This window comes from Colius striatus, chromosome 4 (genome assembly GCF_028858725.1).
Source record: "Colius striatus isolate bColStr4 chromosome 4, bColStr4.1.hap1, whole genome shotgun sequence".
NCBI classification, from domain to species: domain Eukaryota; kingdom Metazoa; phylum Chordata; class Aves; order Coliiformes; family Coliidae; genus Colius; species Colius striatus.
The window spans coordinates 71431247-71452409 of NC_084762.1; the positions used below are offsets into that span (position 1 = coordinate 71431247).

General features: G+C 39.8%; 1 protein-coding gene across 1 annotated transcript in view; it reads left to right on the forward strand.

Annotated features, from left to right (window-relative positions):
• NECAB1 (N-terminal EF-hand calcium binding protein 1) overlaps positions 1-19380 on the forward strand; it is a 60936-nt gene extending 41556 nt beyond the window's left edge. Inside the window, exons 6-13 of the mRNA XM_061995886.1 lie at positions 2066-2202; positions 3716-3828; positions 6454-6530; positions 11015-11068; positions 12053-12165; positions 15490-15567; positions 16579-16670; positions 19306-19380. Coding sequence (XP_061851870.1) covers positions 2066-2202; positions 3716-3828; positions 6454-6530; positions 11015-11068; positions 12053-12165; positions 15490-15567; positions 16579-16670; positions 19306-19334 — 693 coding nt within the window. The 3' untranslated portion in view covers positions 19335-19380. The remainder of the gene's footprint in view (positions 1-2065; positions 2203-3715; positions 3829-6453; positions 6531-11014; positions 11069-12052; positions 12166-15489; positions 15568-16578; positions 16671-19305) is intronic.
• The last annotated feature ends 1783 nt before the right edge of the window (positions 19381-21163 follow it).

Here is a 21163-nt window from a genome sequence, read left to right on the forward strand (position 1 = left end):
AAAATTTACAATAAATGGTCAGTTCTGTCATGTTTAGTTCACTTATACCCAAGAGCACTGGCAAGAGCTGCATTTCTACTGCAGGGTTTTATTTAGCTGCCCATGCTCCACAGATTTGCACACAGTATTCTAACATGCCACAGAGAATCAAAATTTTTTGAAATTAAATTATCTCTGTCACGTGCACCAAAGTTTTGAATGTTATAGGGGAGAAAATTTAGAAGAAGAAAAAAAATCAGCTTTCCTATTGCATAATAAGCAATAATAACAAAAAAGTTGCCACAAGTGGTATTTATAGGACTGCTGGGAGTCTCAGGTATTCACTCAAAGGTAGGCAGACAATCTCCCGTGAGTATCTATTTCTAAAATGTATAAATACGATATTATTTGTTGGAGAATGGCTCACATCTGATTAATCTGAAGACAGATTAAGTTAATAGAGAAGACCATGAAGGTCCTGTCTACAGAAGTAATTTCTTCATGGGTGGCTTAACATCTGAGATTTCTGTAGCAGAAGTCTTCTGACGTGAACTAACTTAATAAGATATATTATGAATAGATTGCTTTCATTTGAGAGCAAAAAGATCTTACGGACTTCTATTTTACATTTAGTTTTTAAAGCAGTCCTTATTGGGTTCAATTGCAAATACATGCATGCAAAAAGTCAAAAAGGCATTTCAGGTGTAAGAATAGGGAAGAGCTTAAAAATACCCATAGGCATTGCCAAAAAATACTCAAAACGGCTTCACAGCTAGAGTAGGAGGTAAAACCATTCAAATTACAAGCTTTCTTTAAAGCTTCGAGATAACAGACCATCATCTATCTTCAGATGTGGTGACTAGAGAAATCTTTCATTCAATGCACCTCATATTTTATGAAACTATTTTAGGCAGAATTGTACCCAAAGGCTTTCAAGATCGGTTGTGTGGGTTTTCTTCACATAGAAGCAGATTTAGGGCATATGAAAAATGGATACCAGCATACTTTCATTAGACTATGAATCAACAAATCCATTCTGTTTAAGAGATTAAAGTCTGTTTTTCTTCTCTGTTTCTGATGGGAGCTCTACACAGTAAGTAGAAGTTCTAGGGATCTGTTCTATCCTCTCTATTACAGTTATTAATGAGAAGACAACAAAGAGGGTGTTTATGTTATTGTTCAGGTGACCCCCAGCACACAGCATCCCCTGCATGTCATGGAAAGACTGCGTTTTGCAGATCTGGGCTTGCTAGAAGTACTAAAGATGACCCCATCCATGGAAATACAATTCATTGGGTCAGGGAGAGAACAGGCATAAGAACTGATTTCTGAAATTAACTAGACAAAATAGGCATAAATATCTGTGAATACATGAAATATATTGCAAATGTCATTAAAAACAAACCAAAAAAATATTACAGACTGCTAAAGACAAGTACAAACTTTTCTAACTCAACATAGTAGATGCATTTAATCTACTCTAAAATATATGGACTCATGGTTTCAAAAATAATTAAACAAATTAAAGGAACAAAAATCAGTCCATGACTGTTAGATTCAGAAAGCAATCTCTGTGGCACAGGCAGTCTTTCAGCCAAACTGCTGGTGGAGTTTTCTAGGGGAGTGTCACTAAGCATGTCCCCTGCTTAAAGACTATTTCCGTAATTACTGTCAGAGACAGGCCAGTTGGTCAGATAAACATCTCTTCACAAGAGTGAAGAGATCTGAATAAAATCTTCAAATTCACTTATGCAGTTGTCAATCATATCTTGGCTTCTCCATTCTGAAGAAGTAATGTGGTACTGCCACCAGCTGGAGCTAAGAAACATAAGGGAAAGGGGTTTTTGAGTACAAACTATGTTGTGCCACTGTGTACCTCGGCCTCTCAGCCTGGCTGAGATCAGTTTCTATACCTGGAAATTAAGACGTCTGGTCCAGAAACATAAAGGTTACTTACGTGGTTTTCACATATAAGCATGAAAACATCCAAGCTGCTTCCTTTCCAAATTAAATCTGAATTTTCCCTTACAGATTTCTAACCTAGTAGGCAAATATTTACTTTTTTTTCCCCCTATGTAATTTTTAGGACTATCAGAAAGCTTCTAATTTGGAGCAGTTTGTGACTCGCTTTCTTTTGAAGGAAACACTGAATCAGCTCCAGTCCCTCCAGAGCTCCCTGGAGTGTGCCATGGAAACCACAGAGGAGCAGACTCGGCAGGAGAGGTGAGCAAACACTACGTAGCTGCAGTAAAGGGGGTGAGAAGTGGCATCACCATCAACCTCCAAGGCCATTTTATAGTCCCCCTGGCAACCTGATGCAGGGAACAATGGGAAATAAAGATACGCTTTTGATTCCATATAGGTGCTCACTAAAAGCAATATTCCTGAAGATTAATTCAAGCAGGTTCCAATCTGATCCTGTGGTGGATTATTCCTCTGGAATAATCATTGACTTGTTTTCTGACTTGCTTTATACAATGGCCTCCGTAGAAACACGATCTGGAAAGACCATCTGAGTAACTCAAACTACTCACTTGGGTGTGTAGAATTGGGTGATATGAACATCCCTTTGGTTGTCACGTTTGTCATCTCCATTGACTGGGCATTGTGGAGACTTCTTTCTCCAATTTTATTAGTAAAATTGTCTAAAAATATCCTCTTGCATGGTGAATTTGGTTTATGGCAAAGAAAATAAAAAAGAAGTGTGACAAAGCCAAATACTATCTTCCTTATTTTCTGAGGTAGCAATGGAAAAGCCAGGGAAACTCATCAGTCTAACTACAGCTGTTTTGGAGAAAATTAGTTAGTTCCTAGTGCAGATGCTCCAGTCTCTATGTAAAATCATCCATCAGTTATATTTAACTTAACTCAGGAGCAAACAGTCTGAATCAAAATCCCATTAAGACACTCCTAAACTAATTTCAGAATGCTCATAGTGTGGAACTGACTTACTGTGTAGTGATTTTGTGCTGCAGAAAATACTATCCTAAAACATCTTCTTAACATGGTGTATTTGGTCAGCCTTCATTCTGTGCTTCAAGACACAAGACACCTTTCCAAAGCTGACCTGGAAATTACTGAATCTTTTAGGCTGCTGTTTAATGTGCTTTGCAATCACTCATCCAACGGTTCAAAACTAACCATAGCTTCAATGACTCTGTCACAGCACAAACATAAGTCATTTCTATATCTGCTATGTTTCAATACTGGTCCTAGAGATGTATCTGTCCTCCATAAAATATTAGCTAGTTCTCATCAGTTTTCTTTCCTTATTAACAGATACACGTTGCTGTTTATCTTTTCAGCCTTTATGATGAAGGGGTCAATGTTTAAAGTTCTTTCCTCACTTTTAGCTGTTCTTATGAACCCTGTTTCTCTTCAGAGATGCTACAAAGCTCCCATGAATAATGAAATGCTGTGAATGGTTTCTTAGGTCAGGTCAGAACCACATCACGGACAGAAACTGACTTTGAACTTTCTCTCTCTAAAAGATTCACATCACCTTAAACCTCTTTTCTTGTTTGGTTTTTTCCTCCTTTATTTCTCTAACAACTAGCAACCTAAACACAACTAATTAGTAACAGTGAAATTCTGGAAAATAATTCAGTGGTCTCAATAGTTATTTCTCCTTTTTTAATTCCAAAGCACATTTTTAATACAAGCACATTTTTTGAGAACAGAGAGGAGAGCTCTCCCACATGTGTTACCTCATGAACTCTTTTGTGTTTCTGCGCAGACGAGATCCAACAAAACCAGAAGTTCTCTCAATTCAATGGCCAGGAAAACGCTCAGCTCGAAGGCTTCAGAGGAACAACAGCCTCTTGCCAAACAGTCCTCATTTTAGCACAGGTATGGTGCTTCACATTTTAAAGCTACTTAAAACACATGCAGACACATAACCAGAAAAATACACATGTATCTTCCTCCCACAATTTAATTTAGACTAATGCTAACTAACTCAGATACCTTACAGAAGTCAATCTTGAATTTAATATAGCAGGTATTAGCTCAAACTAAAAGGAAAATAAATATGTACCCAAAAATCAGTGTGAACTGCTAAAAACTATATACATAATTATGGGCCAAACTGTGATATTGTTTGGGGGTTGTGAGTTGACTGAACATTTCTCAGGTTATATTTGCAGATTGCAGATAAGAATGAAAAGGTGAAGGCTGTAACTTATCCAGAACCAAGTTCTCTATCATGATTTACATCCCAGTTGAAGCGAACAAACAAGAAACAGAGAGGGAAAATACAAATCTCAAAAGAAAAATAAATACTTAATACAAAAAAAATCTGAAACAGCACTTATGCTTTGGAAAATGTGAGAGGTTTCTTACTGTATGAATGTAATTTTAAAGAGCTAACATCTTTCTCCACAGCTATTCTAATAGCCATCTAACAGCTGTCTGCTTCCTAGAGAAGATTTGTGTTTGTCTTGGCATTTGGTCTTCCTCTGTACTGCATGCTGCCCACATGCACAGTAACATTGTAGGTGTGTATATGCACTTAACACTCCAAGTCAGTATTTTTTAGCCTTTGTACATGTTCAGGTAAAGCCACACTCTGCCTTCTGTAAGTGTAACACCTGTGATACATTCCACAGAAATCAGAATTTCTTTGCTTGTTCAAAACAGTCCAAGCGCCACAAGAAGCCTCATCTGGAAAATGCTCAGGTTAATGAATACGCCTGTAAAGAGTATGTGTTGAAAAATCTTCTGTTTCTGATAAATAACCTTCCTCTCCCCTTAGAGTAATCACTTATGTGCACAGTCACACTCTGGGTGATGCCAGCCACTGGTCTCATAATGCACATACCTGTTTCCTTGAGTATTATCCTTTCCATCTTATAGGCAATTTTCTTTAGACTTCAGCAAAGCAAAATTTTCCAGAGACTTTTAAAGAGGCTGAGACATGCTTGTGCCTTTGTAGAACATTCTCTAGCTCTCCTTTGCTATATGACGTCAGGTCATTATGATCATGAGGATTACTGCAGTAGAGATGGAAAGCTAGGAAGTCTTTTGAAAGGAGCATGTTCTTTCTATCTGTATAGAGAGACAAGAAGCGACCTGGGAGAAAAATAAATATAGGAAAGTTATTATGATGAAACATAATCAATCTTGAGTTGGTGAAAATTTGCAATCACTACAGGCATAAATTACACATCTCAAATCCAAAATATAATTCTAGAAAAATCTAGTGTAGGAAGGATCCATCCTAATAATCTTTGGTGCAATGCATCAAGCACCCAGGCATGCTGTTTATCTGGAAAGGTAAAGAAGGATCGTTAGCTGCAAGAGACATCCAGTTAATGTTATTAAATCAGGTATAGAGTCAACTGCAAGACTGTATTCATAATTAGTCACCAAACACATGAAAACACCTATGATGGTATATTGCAGATGACTGTAAAAAGCTGAAAACCCCTCAGAGTATAAGTGTTAAAACAGTTGTTGCGGATAAACTAACCTTTTCGGAATGAAGGGAAAGCCCCTTATTCCCAATGCATATGAGACATTCCTGGGTTATGTTAGGAGGCTCCTTCAGGAATACCTCAATATCAGGATTCCTCAATATGCCATGCCAGAAATATAGATCATTTACTTGCATATGTACACCCAATTAATTCTTTTCTGCTGCCCATAAGAATGTAGTTTTTCTATTGGGTCGGAGCATAGATACTCTTAACTTTTGAGTAATTCTGGAATTCTCCTGGAAGCACCATCTCAGGATGCTGAGACCAGCAACAGGCCAGCCATGGCAATGTCCTCACAGTCAGGGCCCTACAGCAGGTCTGCTGTCTCTCTGCAGGAGAAAGTAAGATCCTGTCACCTAAGCTGTATTGTCTGCGCCAGGATATTTAAGCCAGTCTTGACTGCCTTTCTTTCACCTTCACCAGTGCTCTCAGGGGAAAGAGAAACTGCAGACAAAACACAGCACGTGGTGCCTCCATGGGATGTGTTTGAAAGGAATTCCAAAGACAGGCCTGCTATGTGGCAGAAGAGCTGAATCTTACTCTCATAGAAAATATCACAGAAAGATGGAGAAATGGCAAACTAAGAAAGATAGTAAGACAGAGAAAGCTTTAACACCCATACACACCACATGCACTCCCTCCAAGACGACTTTGCATTTTGAGCAGAAGGTGCTCAGGTTATGAGCTGAACCCATCTGCAGAGGAGAGTGTTCTTTTCTTTAGGTATCATGATTTCAAAAGCAGTGGCGTTAATCTAGAATGTAGTTTGCATTCTGTATTCGATTTCTATTGTATCATGAAGAGAAAGGAAATATATAGTCAAAATCATGCATTCCTTTAGTTTCACCTAAATAAACATTAAACTAGTTGCAGCACAATCATTGAGAAGCAAAATAAATTGCAGGCTAAGCCAAACTTTTTTGTAAAAGAAAAGAATGCACCATGTTCCAGCATTTAGTAACATTTTGTAACCACTCACTATTTATATTTTCCAAAGGTTGGTTTGAGGAAGACAACCAGTGGATGACCCAGATAAACAGGCTACAAAAGCTGATTGACAGGCTGGAAAAGAAGGTGTGTGTTTCTCTTCACCTGTTCTCCCACTTTCAGTATAGCCTTTAAACTACAAATGCTTCCAATACCCCAATCACGGTGTTTCCAATCAGTTATGAGTGACACTTCAACATCACCTAAGAGAGCTAACTCTCAATAAAATGCATGTGTTTTCCTTCCACCTTTTTTCCTGTTTCATGAGAGTATGACAGGGTTTTTTCCATTCTCCCCTTTCCCCTTCCTATCACAACAGATCTAGCTTTCCATAAAGATCTGAAAAGTCATACTACTTTATGACAAGCAGATGGTATTGTATTTGTTTGTGCTTGTTTTGGGGAATATGAGACAAGCCTCTCTTTAGGATGTTTTTTTTCTCTTCCTCTCCAAACTTTCTCACTAAAGGTTGACAAAGTTTTGTTTCCTCCTTCTGCATCAGAGAAAATTAATTTATAAAGATTTAAACACTTTCCCAATATTTGAACTTCAATGAAAAGCTTATGCAAATCCCACCTCAGAGGCAGCTGTAATGGTCTCAGAGCCCTGAGACCACCTGCAGTTCCCACACCAAAGCAGAGCCCTCCAGAGAGGACAGAACAGATCTCAGCAGAGTCTGACAAATGATACCAAAGTCTGATCCAAGGATACCAAAGTTTCCAAGGGCTTGTAAAAAACCTGAGTAACGTCATATTGATTGCTGTCAAAGTTTGTTTATGTCTCTGTGTGATGATGACTTTTTTTTTTCCTTGAGAAGAAAGAAAAGCAGAGGAAAAAGTAAGCTTATCAATTCCTGTGCTGTTCTCTACATAGAGCATTCCTATTGAAGGACAGGCTGGCAATTTCAGATAAGTGCTAAGGGGGTCACTGTACTCAGTCGATTTTGGGACCCAGGGACTTTCTTCCTCCTGGCCCACTAGCGGAGAGGTTTTAGGTTGAAGTGATCTTAGGCCCAGGAGTTGCTCCAGTCCCAGGGCAGCTGATGCTGCTCCTCCCTGCAGATTAGTGCTCAACAGCACTGAGGCTCTGGAGGTACTCCCGAGATGTGGGCCCATGCACACGGGCACCCACAAACAGACTGGCAGCATGCCCAGAAACATACCATGTCCAAACCCATAGCACATGGTTGGACCCATGACCCATTTACCCAGGCACTGCCTCAGATCTTGGAGCCTGGCAGACCAGTGTCTCCTACTCAACTGCTAGTCCAACTTGAGTTCAGTAGCAAATCATACACACAGAAAATAGTTAAGTAAGGAACTTAACAAGAAGACAGAATAAATAGTGGTGACCTGGCCCAGGGCTCAGAGAGACAAGCAAACCAATTTTTCTCTGCCATTGCACCCTCTCCCACGAACAAACTGTCCGTAATTACTTTTCCCCTCTGTCCTTAGTCTGTTATCTCACCCTGTTGCTGGTTAGCTGCATTGCTGACACATTCCCCCTGGCACTGCTGCTCTCGCAAGGCTCTCCAAAAGGAGCCCAGCGCTGCCCACGGTTATCCCAGAGCTCTGACAGTCTCTCGCATTGCTTCTCCTTAACCAGCTGTGAAATTCAGCCATTCTTTCTGGTACTGTATATAACTTCTGCCAGCTTCTCACTCTTCTCCCTGCTATGCTCAAGCAACTCCTCATGGTCTGCTCTGTCTATTAAGCCTCTGGCCAGAGTATACCCATATGCCTGCACACAATAGCTTCCTCCCAGAGGTCATTTCTGCATGAGGAAAGTCACTACATGGCAGTTGCCACATTAATGACATTTTAATAGCAAATTGATTTTTTTCTGCATAGATATACATTGGATTTTGAAATGTCAAAGTCCATCATGACATGTAACTCATTTTTGGCTCAGTTTTACTTACTTTTGTTCTTTGGAAGCAGCAGCTTGCTGCCCTAACAAGGTTGCCTCCTGACACGGACTGATGCCAAAAGGCATTTAAGGAAACTTAATATTTAAAAGAACATTACTGAAAAAAAGAAACCTGGCATACAGCAATAATACAATGCAAATACTACAGAAAGCAGCCAACCATTTTGCAGTAAATAAAACAAGGATGTTACAGAATGATCAAAATCTGCTACAGAAAAATAAGAGACCTTCAATCTGAAAAGGGGATTGGTGCCAAACAGTGGCAGGGCATAGTTATTATTAATTGATTATCCATATTTATATCCATATATATCCATAATAATCCATAATTATTAATTGATTAATAAAAAATTAGATAAACATGTTTTTGCTAGTAGATAGCCTTTGCCTAACTTTGCATCTGCTTGGTGGAGTCAACATCCCTAGAGATATTCAGAAGACCCATAGATGAGGTGCTGAGGGATATGGTTGAGTTTAGTGATGGGCTTGGCAGTGTGAGGTTAGTGATTGAACTCGATGATCTTAATGGTCTTTTCCACCTGTAACGATTGTAACTTGACTTTATATCTCAGAGCCAGATCTGTGCAGGTATTAAATATCAGCCATCTTTCAGTAGCCATTAATCTCCTCTTTTTTATTTTGCTCTGAAATAGATTAGAAAGCATTACACAATCACACTAAAAGGCAATTTCAGACACTACCACTTCTCAGCTGTGGTGAGGTAGGACTGTGGAGGCATTTTAAAGCCCCAGCTCTGAGCTGCATCAGCTTCTATTTTCAGGCTGCATGATAATGTTCTGGCAAGGCCTCTGTTCTTCTCATTGGGCTACTTCATGCATGCTCAACGTCGAGTCGGTTGATGCACAAGCATGAGGACTATGTGCCAGTGCTCTGAGGTCACAGCTGGCTGGCTGGCTGTGTAGTCATGCCCTGTCTAATGACATAACATTACAGAAGAACTAACACTGATTCTTTTCAACTTCTTGAAGGGGCCAGCAAGTTATGCATCTGTGGTTCCTACTGGGAAACCACCTGGTGAAAGGTTGAGTTAGTGTTGTCTAACTCATCTGCCATCTTCTGTCAAAAGTGAATTTAACCATGAATTAGTCTCAAAAGTTGTCTTTTTTTTCTCAAGTACTAAATTTATACATACTGGAAAAAACAGAATTCTTTTCTTGCTACCTTAAGAGAAAGTTTGCAGTACAACTTGAGTCATTCCTTTCCTCTCTTCTTCCATACATTGCCCAAGAAAAAAAATGAGCTGAATGTATAGAAAAACCAGAGGGGTATCCATTTTCCCTCAGGGTTTTTATCTGAAGTGTCTGAACTGACAAATGGGTTATTAAAGCTGTGTGTTTTTCCCACCACACATGCATTTCATGCCTTTCTACGCACATTCTGCAGGAGAGGTACCACAGCTCAGCAGTTTCTGTTGAGTTGTTGTTCCTGCCTCACTCTGCCACCAGCTGCTGGTCCTCAGCTCATTTGAATTCTACCTGCACACCTCTTGCTGGCTTTTCAGTGAGTACAATATTTGTGCTGGCAAAACACCTGCTACCTGAGGGTAATCAGTCCTCACCCAGCAGAAAGCAAAAGAAAGTTTTTATCTTTGCTACACAAGAACTGTGTGCAATAAGATGCACCAATAACGAAGAGTACACTTTGCTCTAGCTGCTTATTGCAAATTGTTCTGCTTTTCTTCTGGCATACAGGTATTTTTCAGAACATCCATATGGCACTGGGTCAGAAGGTAGCTTAGCATGTAAGCAATAGGTTTGTGTGCATTGCTAGATGGGGTTTGCATGAACTGGCGATGCATGAAGTGTGCATCCAGTGTGCATCAGCTCACAGATGCATCAGCTTGCTCTGCCCAGACTGACCTCAGAAGCAGAAGCAGCGGTTCAGAAGCCAGACTTGGAGCGTCACACACATCTTCAATGAGAGAAAACAATCCCTTGCTACCGTAGAAAAGTTTCTTCTGAGCTCCCCAGCTCAAGAGGGGAACTTGTGGAGATAGTCCAGTGCAGGGCCACCAAGATGATCAGGGGACTGGAGCATCTTTCCTATGAGGAAAGGCTGCGGGAACTGGGGCTGTTTAGTTTAGAGAAGACTGATGGAGGACCTCATGAATATTTATAAGTATCTAAATAGTGGATGTCAGGATGCTGGGGCACCTCTTTTTCTATTGTATCCAGTGATAGGATAAGGGATAATGGAAAGAAGCTGGAAGAAAAAAGTTCCATTTAAACAAAAGGAAAACTATTTTATTGTAAGGGTGATGGAGCCCTGGCACAGGCTGCCCAGGGAGGCTGTGAAGTCTCCTTCTCTGGAGATTTTAAAGAGCTGCCTGGACAAGTTCCTGTGTGACCTGATCTAGGTGGACCTGCTTTAGCAGGGGGGATGGACTAGATGATCTCTAAAGGTCCCTTCCAAACCCTACCATTCTGTGATTCAGTGATTCTGAAAAGCATGAAAGATTCTGCAACCATGCTTGTGTTTGACTTACAGCTAATAAAGATTTAATTATAACTTCTGGAGATAAAACAGAACTTAGCTGTTGGAATAGTTTGTTAAAAAGGTAAGAGTAGAATACGGATGTAGTATTGCCTCATATTTCTCTTTTCTTTTCAACTGCCTCAAAGGACCTAAAGCTTGAGCCATTTGAAGAGGAAGTTTTGGAAGAAAATGCAAGATCTGTAAGTGCTTTTCAAGATTATGATTTTGACATTTGATTCTGAATGCCAGGTATTGAGACAACAGTGTCATTGGATCTCTTTTTAAAAATAGCTTTTTAAAAATTGTACTCATTTTTTCCAGTGACAAGAATCCATGTTAGTTGGCAGAGGCAACAACCCAAAACTTAGAATATGTGGGCAAAACTTTTATGTTATTTTTGGCATTGTTTTTAAAGGATACAGTGAGGTAAACTCTCAGCTCACATAAAGAGGAAAAGATGTCATTAATAAGATTTACCACATTTGGTGTCACTCTTCATGAAGTAGTAGCTCCTCTGCTTCTGATCATCCAATGCTGCATGCATGCTTTTAAATCATAGTTAATCCCAAAACTGCTACAGGAAACTTTATCAGGAAAGATAGGAGAGCATCTAGTGCTAAACCAGAATCACTATTATTACAACTAGCATTCTTAAAATCAGGGCTTTGAACCTAACAAAATGCAGATGACGTACACATGAAAAAATCCAAACAGATGATCCATCAAATTTCTTATTTCTCCACAGAAATTGGATTAGATTTCTTTTCTTTTTTAAAATAACTCTATCAGGGACTACTTCAGGCACCTCATCCAGGTGTGAGTTGGAGCTCTAAAAGACTATGATTGCCCCTCAATGAAAGCAACACTGCATCCAATGCAGATTGCGGGAATGTGCTCTTACCTCAGACGTCTTACCTGCTTGCATACAAATACATCCAAGGAAACATGCTGACTCAATTATTGAATATTTCCGAGATCAACAATTGCCTAGACATAAAAGCCACATGAGAATTTCTACTTCTCCACTCCAGAGCAGGAAAACAGGGATTCAAAATGTTGAAGGAACTTTTGTGGGTTTTCTTTGGTGATTGTGTTTTTGATAGTTTTATGATAGACTTTTCTGAGTGTAAAGTACAAGGAATTCAGAGGATGATATGACAGTAATAGTCATGTTTTTGTATCAGCACATAATGATTGTTCAACGTCAAATGTCTGTAATAGAAGAAGACATAGAGGAATTTCGGCTTGCTCTGAAGCAGTACGTGGAATCTGCTTCTACTCAGGGTGGCTGCTTGCAGTAAGTACAATGTTATTGTCCTTGGGCTCAAGGAAGGAATGTAATCTAATTTCCTGAGTAACTTTTAAGTGGAGCTGGGTTATTTATAAAGAGAGAACCTGTAACATGTTCTTTCCTGGCTGGTTATGCATGCGTGTAAAATGATTTTTCAAAGACAACTAAAACCAGAAAGAGATGTCCAAGTGTATGTGCAGATTTTAAGTAGTACAAGTCTTCTAAAGCTTCTCAGCTCTGCAGGTCATCAATTCATGACTTCGAGAAGCTTCTAGGCTGAGGCTCTTTATTAGAAAACTCATTAGCCATCCTTCATTTGTCCTCACCTGGCAAGTGAGCAACTACTCAACTTGTCTGACAGTTCTGTGCTTGGAAGCTTTCGGAATCTTCCCTTTAGTCTGTCATGTTAAAACCTGCATTCATTGTAAACATTAGGAAGAATTATAAAGCAAAATTTTCAATGAAATGGTGTATTTCTGCTTTGCTCCTTTTTGAATTTAAAAATGTCGTGGTTTGGCCCAGCTAGCACAACAGCACCACGACAGTTTCTCGCTCGATGCCCCCATTCACCCCCACCCTCGTTAAGATGGCGGAGGACCCAGCAAAATGGAAGTAAACAGATAAGCAAGATTGTTGTGGATTGAGACAAGGGCAGGGAGGGCTCACTGCCAATTATGGTTCTGGGCAAAACAGACTCTAGTACTCGACTTAGAGAGGAAAGTAGGAAAGTTTATTCTACAAGAAAAGAAACAGAACAGAATAAAAGCAAAAAGGGAGTAGGATGATGAGAAAATTACAACCAGCACTTTAAGATCTCCCTCCCCCATCCCTCCTTTCTTCCCGGGCCCAGCTCACTGCTCCCGATATCTCTACCTCCTCCCCCCGCAACAGCTCAGGGGGGTAGGGAGTGGGGGATGTGGTCAGTCTCTCACAGATGGGCTCTGCCGCTTCTGTCTTCTCAGATGAGGATGACTCCTGGCATTCTTCCCCTGCTCCAACACGGGGTTCCTCCCCCGGAACACAGTCCTTAACAAACTTCTCTGGTGTGGGTTGTTCCCAGCAGCTGCGGCTTCTGCCGATACAGGTTCCCTCACACGGGACACAGTCCTTGGTGAATATCTCTGACGTGGATTCTTCACCGCGGTTGCAAGGTCCCTCTCTCGGGACAAGGCCTCTTCTGGGCCTAAGTTTAATGAGCTGCTTTGTCGTGGGTTCCTCCCCGCAGTTGCAGCTGTGGATATTGGGTCCCTTCCTCGGGACAAGGCCTCCTCCGGCCATAGTGATAAAGGGCCCCTCCTTCGGGACAAGGCCTCCTCCGGCCAAAATCACTGTCCCTGGCTCGGGGCCTTTAATGAAGTGAATCGCTGCCCCTGGTCCGGGGTCAGCTTTAGCAAAATGAGTCTCTGCCCCTGATGCGGGCTCATTATCAACATGAGTCTGTACCGCTGATGCGGGGTCTTTAAAGAAATGAAAATAAATCTCAGCTTCACCAGTTCTCTCCATAGAATGCAGGGGAGTCTCTGCTACAGTACACCTCCTCCCTTTCATCACTGACCTTGGAGTCCACATGGTTGTTTCTCTCACCGTTCCTACTCCTTGCACCACCACCAGCCAGAAGAAGAGAAGAAGGGGCAGAAGCAAGAAAGAAGATGGAGGAAGACACCTCCCCTTCCGGCTTCTTCTTAAAAAGTGATCGTGGAGGCGTCTAATTGGCTCAGCCCCAGAAGTGGGTCTGGCTCTGAGCTGGGGAGAGTTGTGAGCAACTTCTTGCAGGAGCCATCTTTGCAGCCCCTTCCCCCTTACCAGAAAAGGCTGTCATGTCAAACCATGACAAAAAAAAACCCAAAATATTAGAACTAGGTTAAGAATAAATACTAGTGACTTCCCATTGTACTGAATTTCTTACCTTAACATATTGGAGAAAGCTACTACCGAGCACACTACAGACCATTATGAAATAACTATTTTTATGATGTGTACTCGATAGATCTTCCTGTATGTTCCAAGGTTTCAAAGGCTGACTATCATATCCACAGTTTATAAGCCTTGTTGTTATGAGACCATCATATTTGAGAATATATCAGTAGTGCTCACATAGACCACCAGAAAATGTAAATGAAGCTGGAAGAAGAAAAGAGTGATCTTCAGCAGTGGTTCACTTGTAAAGGCAGACTGATAAGGAAAATAAAATTCTCTTGTGGGCCAAAAAACAAAGAAGAAAAGCCCCCTGGCCCCCTTCCAGGAATGAACGTCCATCAAAACAATGTAGTGACTGTGAACTTGTCAGGGGAGAGAGCTTACACGACTTCAGAATGCAACTGATGCATAATGATGGCCAGAAGATAGTTTCTTTCTCAAGTTTACAGGCATTTGTTAAGTCTGTATTGCCACCTACCGTTTGTTTATAACTATAGCTGTTCATGACGTCTCATTTTTTGCAACAGTTCTTCCTTTTTTCGCAATTTTAGAACATACATTCACATACATCAGGAGAAAAACAATAAATTGTATCATTTGCTGCTTATTACAGCATGAAATATAACCTGAGTTCAGTTTTCAAGCACATCAGTAGTAAAATGCAGTCTCACACGTGGGTACTCACATATCTATGCATTTAAACAGCAATTTGCATACCTAAATGCATAAGTACCTTACATGCTATAAAGCTTTTATGTTCTAGGATAATAATGATGATTCTGTGTAGAGGATCAGCAGATATTCTGTGGGTATCCATGATAAATTGTTAGCTAAATAGCACAAGAACAACTAAAGAGTACCCAAAAGTATTATTTTAAAAGTATATCTGCAGCAGACATCAGCCTGTCTGGCTTTATACTCCATTATATATTTGTCTTCAAAACGCCTAAGCTCTATGCCACTTTAATGCATCTCTCATACAAAAGGACGACTTGTCACAGCACAATTCTTCAAAGAAAGAGCACAAGTTACTCTGTAAACTTGTTTGAACTGTTCCCTATGTGCAACAGGCTGTATTAGCTGATTTTCCCTGAACTGGTTGTTTATTTTTCTGTTTTAATGCATTTCTGTAGATAAATGAGACTATTGGAGGAATATGAAAAATTAGTTCCATAAACAAGAGTCCATCATTAAATACAGCAATATAAATAATAAAAAGCCATCAAAATTCTCCGAAGTAAAAAGTATGTGATCATTTATTTGCTAAATTTATTATTATTTGGGTTGGTTTTTGGTGTGTTTTTTCTTCAAAAAACACTGCATTGGTCCTACTCATAACCAGTTTGGAGCAAGATCTGTACATTCACAACTTGGTCATGATTTATTAAACTAGTTCTCTCCTACACTTCTTAGTGTTTCCATACAGAAGCTTCCAAGTGATTCCCGCTTCATTGTTTATGAGTTCTGGGAGAACAGCAATGCCTGGAATAGGTAAGTTTCAGGGTTTTGGGTTGTTTGGGGTTTTGTTAAATACAGACAGTTTTGAAAGTTAGAAAGCAATTGTGTAGAAAGACTAAATACAAATTACCTTAATTACTGCTAAACAATCTCTTGCTAAATGTATTGCAATTAATACTTCAGAACAATACTTCTATTCCCAAAGACTGAAACAGTGAAATAGAAATAAAAATGGCAGAAAGACAAAACTAGTTCTAAGACAACTTAAATCTGAAAGCAAATAGAGAAAGATATGGCAACAGATTGATGTTAGCTCATCAGAGACAAAAGAATAGAGAAACAGCAATATTATGACTTTAATGATAATGAAAGAAACAAAAGGAGTCAATAAGACTGGAGGTGTGCCATCCAACACGACCCTTAAGCATGCAAGCAGTCCTGGAAGCCCTCCCAAAGCTTCCCAAATCCACACCACAAAAACTCATCCAGCAGATTCCCAGTGTCTCTTCTGGGACCAAAACAGAAGTTACAGTGGTTAAAAGTCCTACCAGACAAATTCTAGCCTGCAACAGGCAGATAACTAAGTAATTTGAGTAGAGACAAAAATATTTTCCTTAACTACATTTGCTATTAAAAAACCAAACAACTAAACAAACCCTATGATCCTAAATCTAGACAGAAGCCATTCTGAAGGGAAATTGAGAAGTCTCTTGAAGTGCAGTTGCTTTCTTTTTGAACAAAACCCCAGATCAAAGTTTACTTTCACAAAGACTGAAGAACACCAGCAACACACAGTGACACTATATTGGGTCACACCCAAGAGGTAAGCATCAGAGTAACATTTAACCCAAGAGAAGAAACCCTGTGTTTAATCTCATATGCAAGCACTTCACAGTTTATCTGGTCCCCTCTTCCGCTATCATAATTGCCTAAGTTTTGAAGCACAAAATCTTTGTTACAGCATTAACAGTAAAATTTCCAATGCTCATTTTTTAAAAAAGTGTCTCCTTTAAAAAACTTGATATATTTTTTACAATTATTTAGTCACCTTCAAATGAATTACAGCAAGACATTCCAAAGAAGTAACGTGGACTTCTTGGAAACTCCAGAGCTCATAACAACAATGCTAGTCCCTGGTAAATATCATTTTTTTCACATTATTTTGTTTGATATTTTGTTTGTTTCATGTGAAGAGTTCTGCTATATTAGTATGTTCCACATGCAGGACGACTGCATAGTGTCATCCTTGGTCAGATCTTCTTTGGTGAAGTATGGGGGAGAAAGGGACTACACAGCAATCCGGAATGCAACAGCAAGAATAAATCTCAAATGCTTTAATTTTATAGTGCAAAATTAACACTAGCATATAAACAAAATATCTAGAATGAATAATACTAATCATCAATAACTTCATTTAAGATTTTCAGGCAAAAAAATGCTTTCTGATGAAGATTTCATCTTAATCATACTTACATTGACTGACAGAAGCCTTAATTACTCATAATTAACATCTACTAACCAATTTATTGTACCTGTTTCCTGCTATGTTAAAGAACCAAATTGCTTTGAAAAAGCAAGGTGCTAACGATTCCAAATTACTATGCCTAATACAAACCAAGGAGCATGCAACCATCTTCTCTCTCTTAGAAATGGCAGTTAAAAAGAGACAGCGCAGGATGAAGCAAAACAAGCACTGGTCTCATATTTACAGAGGGAAAACGGCAAATTTTTTATCTTGAGGGAAATAAATCCATAACAATGAAACCCTGATTTTCCCTGTGCCTGAGTACAGATTAGATTTAAAATAATAAAACCCACCTAGCAGGAAACAAAGATTACGTAGTCCTGTACTTGAGTTCTCTCCTTAAAATAAATCAGACAAGACGTTTTCAGACCTCATGAGCCTCATGTGAACACACAATTATATACCAGGGATTCCTGCAGAATCAGGAGGCTGTACTTAATGAACCAAGAGTCAAATCTTGCACGTTACTGGGAAATTGCTGGATTTAAAACAAACCTGGCTGTAGGAGATAATCCAGCCTTTTCCCAAACTTCTTTGTGTTCAGGAGCTAGACTGCATTATGACCCAGTGCGGGTTTACTCCCGGAAAAAGTACAATGAACATGAAATTATATATAAACATATTTTTTAATACCTGAATATGAAAGTGTCTGAATTTGGATTCAAAAGGCTCATTAAAGCAACGACCTTGCCTGCTAAGGATTTGAGTCTGCAGCACTACATCCTGGCAGACAGTTGCCATAGAAACAGCATTTCTCACTGTACACTCCTTGCTAGTGGGCCGGAGTGGGGGGAGGTCAGTGGGAAGTAAGGTGTTCACAGCTATTTTTATAAGTTTTACATTATCTGTAATTTAGAAATCTGTGCTTTGTTTTTTTTTTCACGGAAAGTCCTTCCCATGTTTCATCTATACAAACCATATTAGTATTTAAAAGACATAAAAGGTTCTTGAAGTTAAAAATTATGTCTGCAGTCCTACCAGTTTACCTTTGTGAAGGAATTTTAGACGCTGTAAAGTGATACCATTGTAAAATCAGGAAAAAAAGCCCCCTGCAACTAGTTCATAAATAGGCTCCATTTTAAAAAGAAATTTACCCCAGCTCAGACACATACATACTCTTTGGACATCTGTGTAACCAAGAATTGTAACAACTCTAAACTGTAGTCTGAATCTGATTTAATCAAAGATTACAACCCAGGAATCTTTATTCTGACTATTAATGAAAATTAATACAAATACACTTATGTGGCCAAGAATGATTCAGGAAGACAAGCATTTTCAAGACTATTAGATCTAACATTATCCTAAAGCAAATTCATTTATCATCAGTTAATAGGAACCACAACTTATTAAGATCACCTGTTAACCGGCCAAGTTGCTTCAGGCCAACCTACCAGGATGGCATGAATCACTATCTTCAGTGAATGCCTCCTCCTTATAGATGGTCTGGACTTGAGGTAACTAGAGAACCTTTTGGTGAAGAAAACAGAAGCTAAGGGAAAACCATTGAACACATAGGAAACTATAACCTATGAAATAAACTGTTAAATTGGTGTATTTTGGCCAAAAGTAATTAATCCACTGATGTCTCAGAGACTTAGGCTTTCATAGCTCAAATTCAGGTAAGATTCTTAAGCACCTTCTCAACATTCTTCAAGAATAACATTTTTTATAAAAGTGACATAAATTGAAGGATTTATGGACACATTCACAGAAACTTAATGAACTTTAAGTTAATGAACTTAATCCCCAGACTCTGTAGTGCAAAACCTACTGAGCTCAGAATACCACTCTGCTAAGGAGACTTGGCACCTTAGAAAAGTCACAATTCCTTTTCCTCCTTCCTGTCTCTCTCCTTATCTCTTGTGGTTTCTCTCTGCATAAGTTTCCATTTCAAAAGGCCAAAGTGTAGGGACTGTGGGGAAGGAAAATAAATGTGTTTGACTTCAGCCCTGTCTATAATGTGGTGATTACAAGTCGTCTTCTACAGAACAACATTTTACAAGTCCATCTATTCTCTTACTCTTGGGGCAAAACCCCCTTAATTCTTCCCCTGCCTGGAGAGGTTTTGTCCTTGAAATTATGCAGGTTTCAAATAAAGTACCTTTAGCTGCATATATAAATGAGTGTTTCTTTACATAAGTTTACATATAGTTATAGCTATCTTATTTAGGATTTTTACAAGAGGTAGAGAAAGAAATACTGCATAATGTTTATGTTAATAAATAAATTCTTCTCTCTTTCAGCATCATGGTGGGTCCTCAATAACAACTAAAAGCTGTTGTTCCAAGTAATGTTAATGTTGCATTGCTTTTCCTGACGGTGACGTTTATATAGCAGCTACAGGTGTGCTGGCTAATGGATTTATGATGTGAATCTGTTTGTTACAAATGTGATCTTTTCCATTTTAAATTATGGAAAACTGTGTATTTATTACCTTCTCTTCTTGTGACTAGTTTGGTGAAATGATGCATTCTAAAACCTGAAATAAGACAACTATGCTAAACTGTTTATTGTGTATATGCAGTCCAAACTGTTCCAGAAAAGTGAGTCTTCATTGGCATGACTAAATATTTGTGAAAAGTTTTAGTCTTATGTTAATAAATAATTGTTACTTAATGCTGTGGTTTTCTCCCTTTAAAGAAGACATAGGCATGAACAGGAACACACATTTTCATAAATGTTTTATGCTTCAGAGAAGCTGTAAGTCATTAATTAGGACATAGGGCCAACTTTTTGTGTTAATACAGAATGTCACTCATACAGTATATGTTTTGGCCAGAAGAAGACAAGGCAAGTACCATTTTCTCTTCACAGCCTCTAGCCCCTGCCCACAGAAGAGGAAGGATAGCCACCTGTCTGTCAAGCTGCTATGGAACCACAGACCACACATTTCACAACCAATTTCCCTTCAACCCTGTGTCTTTACCACTCCAAAATATTTTCATTCAATCACTGGCAGCTCACTGAAAAGTCATAAGAGAAACTGCTGTTAGAGCATAAACAGCTATAAACCTGGACGCAGAAACACTTTATTCCTTTATAAGTCTTGCTGTTATCCCCTCCACCTGAGCAACAGGTGTGTCCTCGAGACCAAGAAGGCAAGGCAACCTCACACATCCAGGCCAACAAGCTCTACACACTAAATGAGCACTCTCTCCACTCATCTTGCAGTCCAAGGTTACAAACAGCAGCCAAAAAGTAAATTAGAGGTCGTATTCAATAAAAATTAATTATTAATTAATTTACATTATCAATCCTTCTCAATTCTAATTCTTCTAACCTTCTTAATTTTTCAACTACGTGAGTCCATATACCACTCTCTGAAGTCAGACCCGGGCTGAGGCTTGTATAGTCCATTTCAGGAGCGTTCTGCCTCTAAAGGCATGGTGGGAATTAACTTTTTAGACAAAGGCTCTACCTAAGCTTACATCTGTTATGCATTAGGCTAATGTTATACTTTAGTTATGTAAGTCCAACTATTATGAGACCCCATCTAGAGTGGGGGTGAGAGCACCAAGGTCAGTGGAGAAGGAGGGAGAGGAGGTGCCCAGACACTGGAAGAAAGATTCCTCTGAGACCTGTGGTGCAGCCCATGGTGAGGCAGCTGTGTCCCTGCAGTCCATGGAGGCCACCAAGGAGCAGAGATCCACTCGCAGCCTGGGGAGGACTCGATGCTGGAGCGGGTGGATGCCTGAAGGAGGCTGTGACTCCATGAGAAGCCCACATTGGAGCAAGTTCCTGGCAGGACATGGGAGTCCATGGGGAGAGGAGCTAACGCCAGAGCCAGCTTGGTGACAGGACTTGTGATCCTGTGAGGGACTCAGGCTGGAGCAGTTGGTACCTGAAGGACTGCTGTCCCTGTGGATGACCCATGTTGGAGCAGTGTGTGAGGAGCTGTAGCCCACAGGAAGGACCCACGCTGGAGAAGTTCATGGAGGACTATCTCCCGTGGGAGGGACCCCACACTGTAGCAGTGGGAAGTGTGAGTAGGCCTCTTCCTGGGAAGAGGCAGCGGCAAAATCCATCTGTAACAAACTGACTGCAACCCCCATCCTCCATTCCCTGCGCCGCTGATGGGGAAGGAAGGAGAGTCCTGGAACA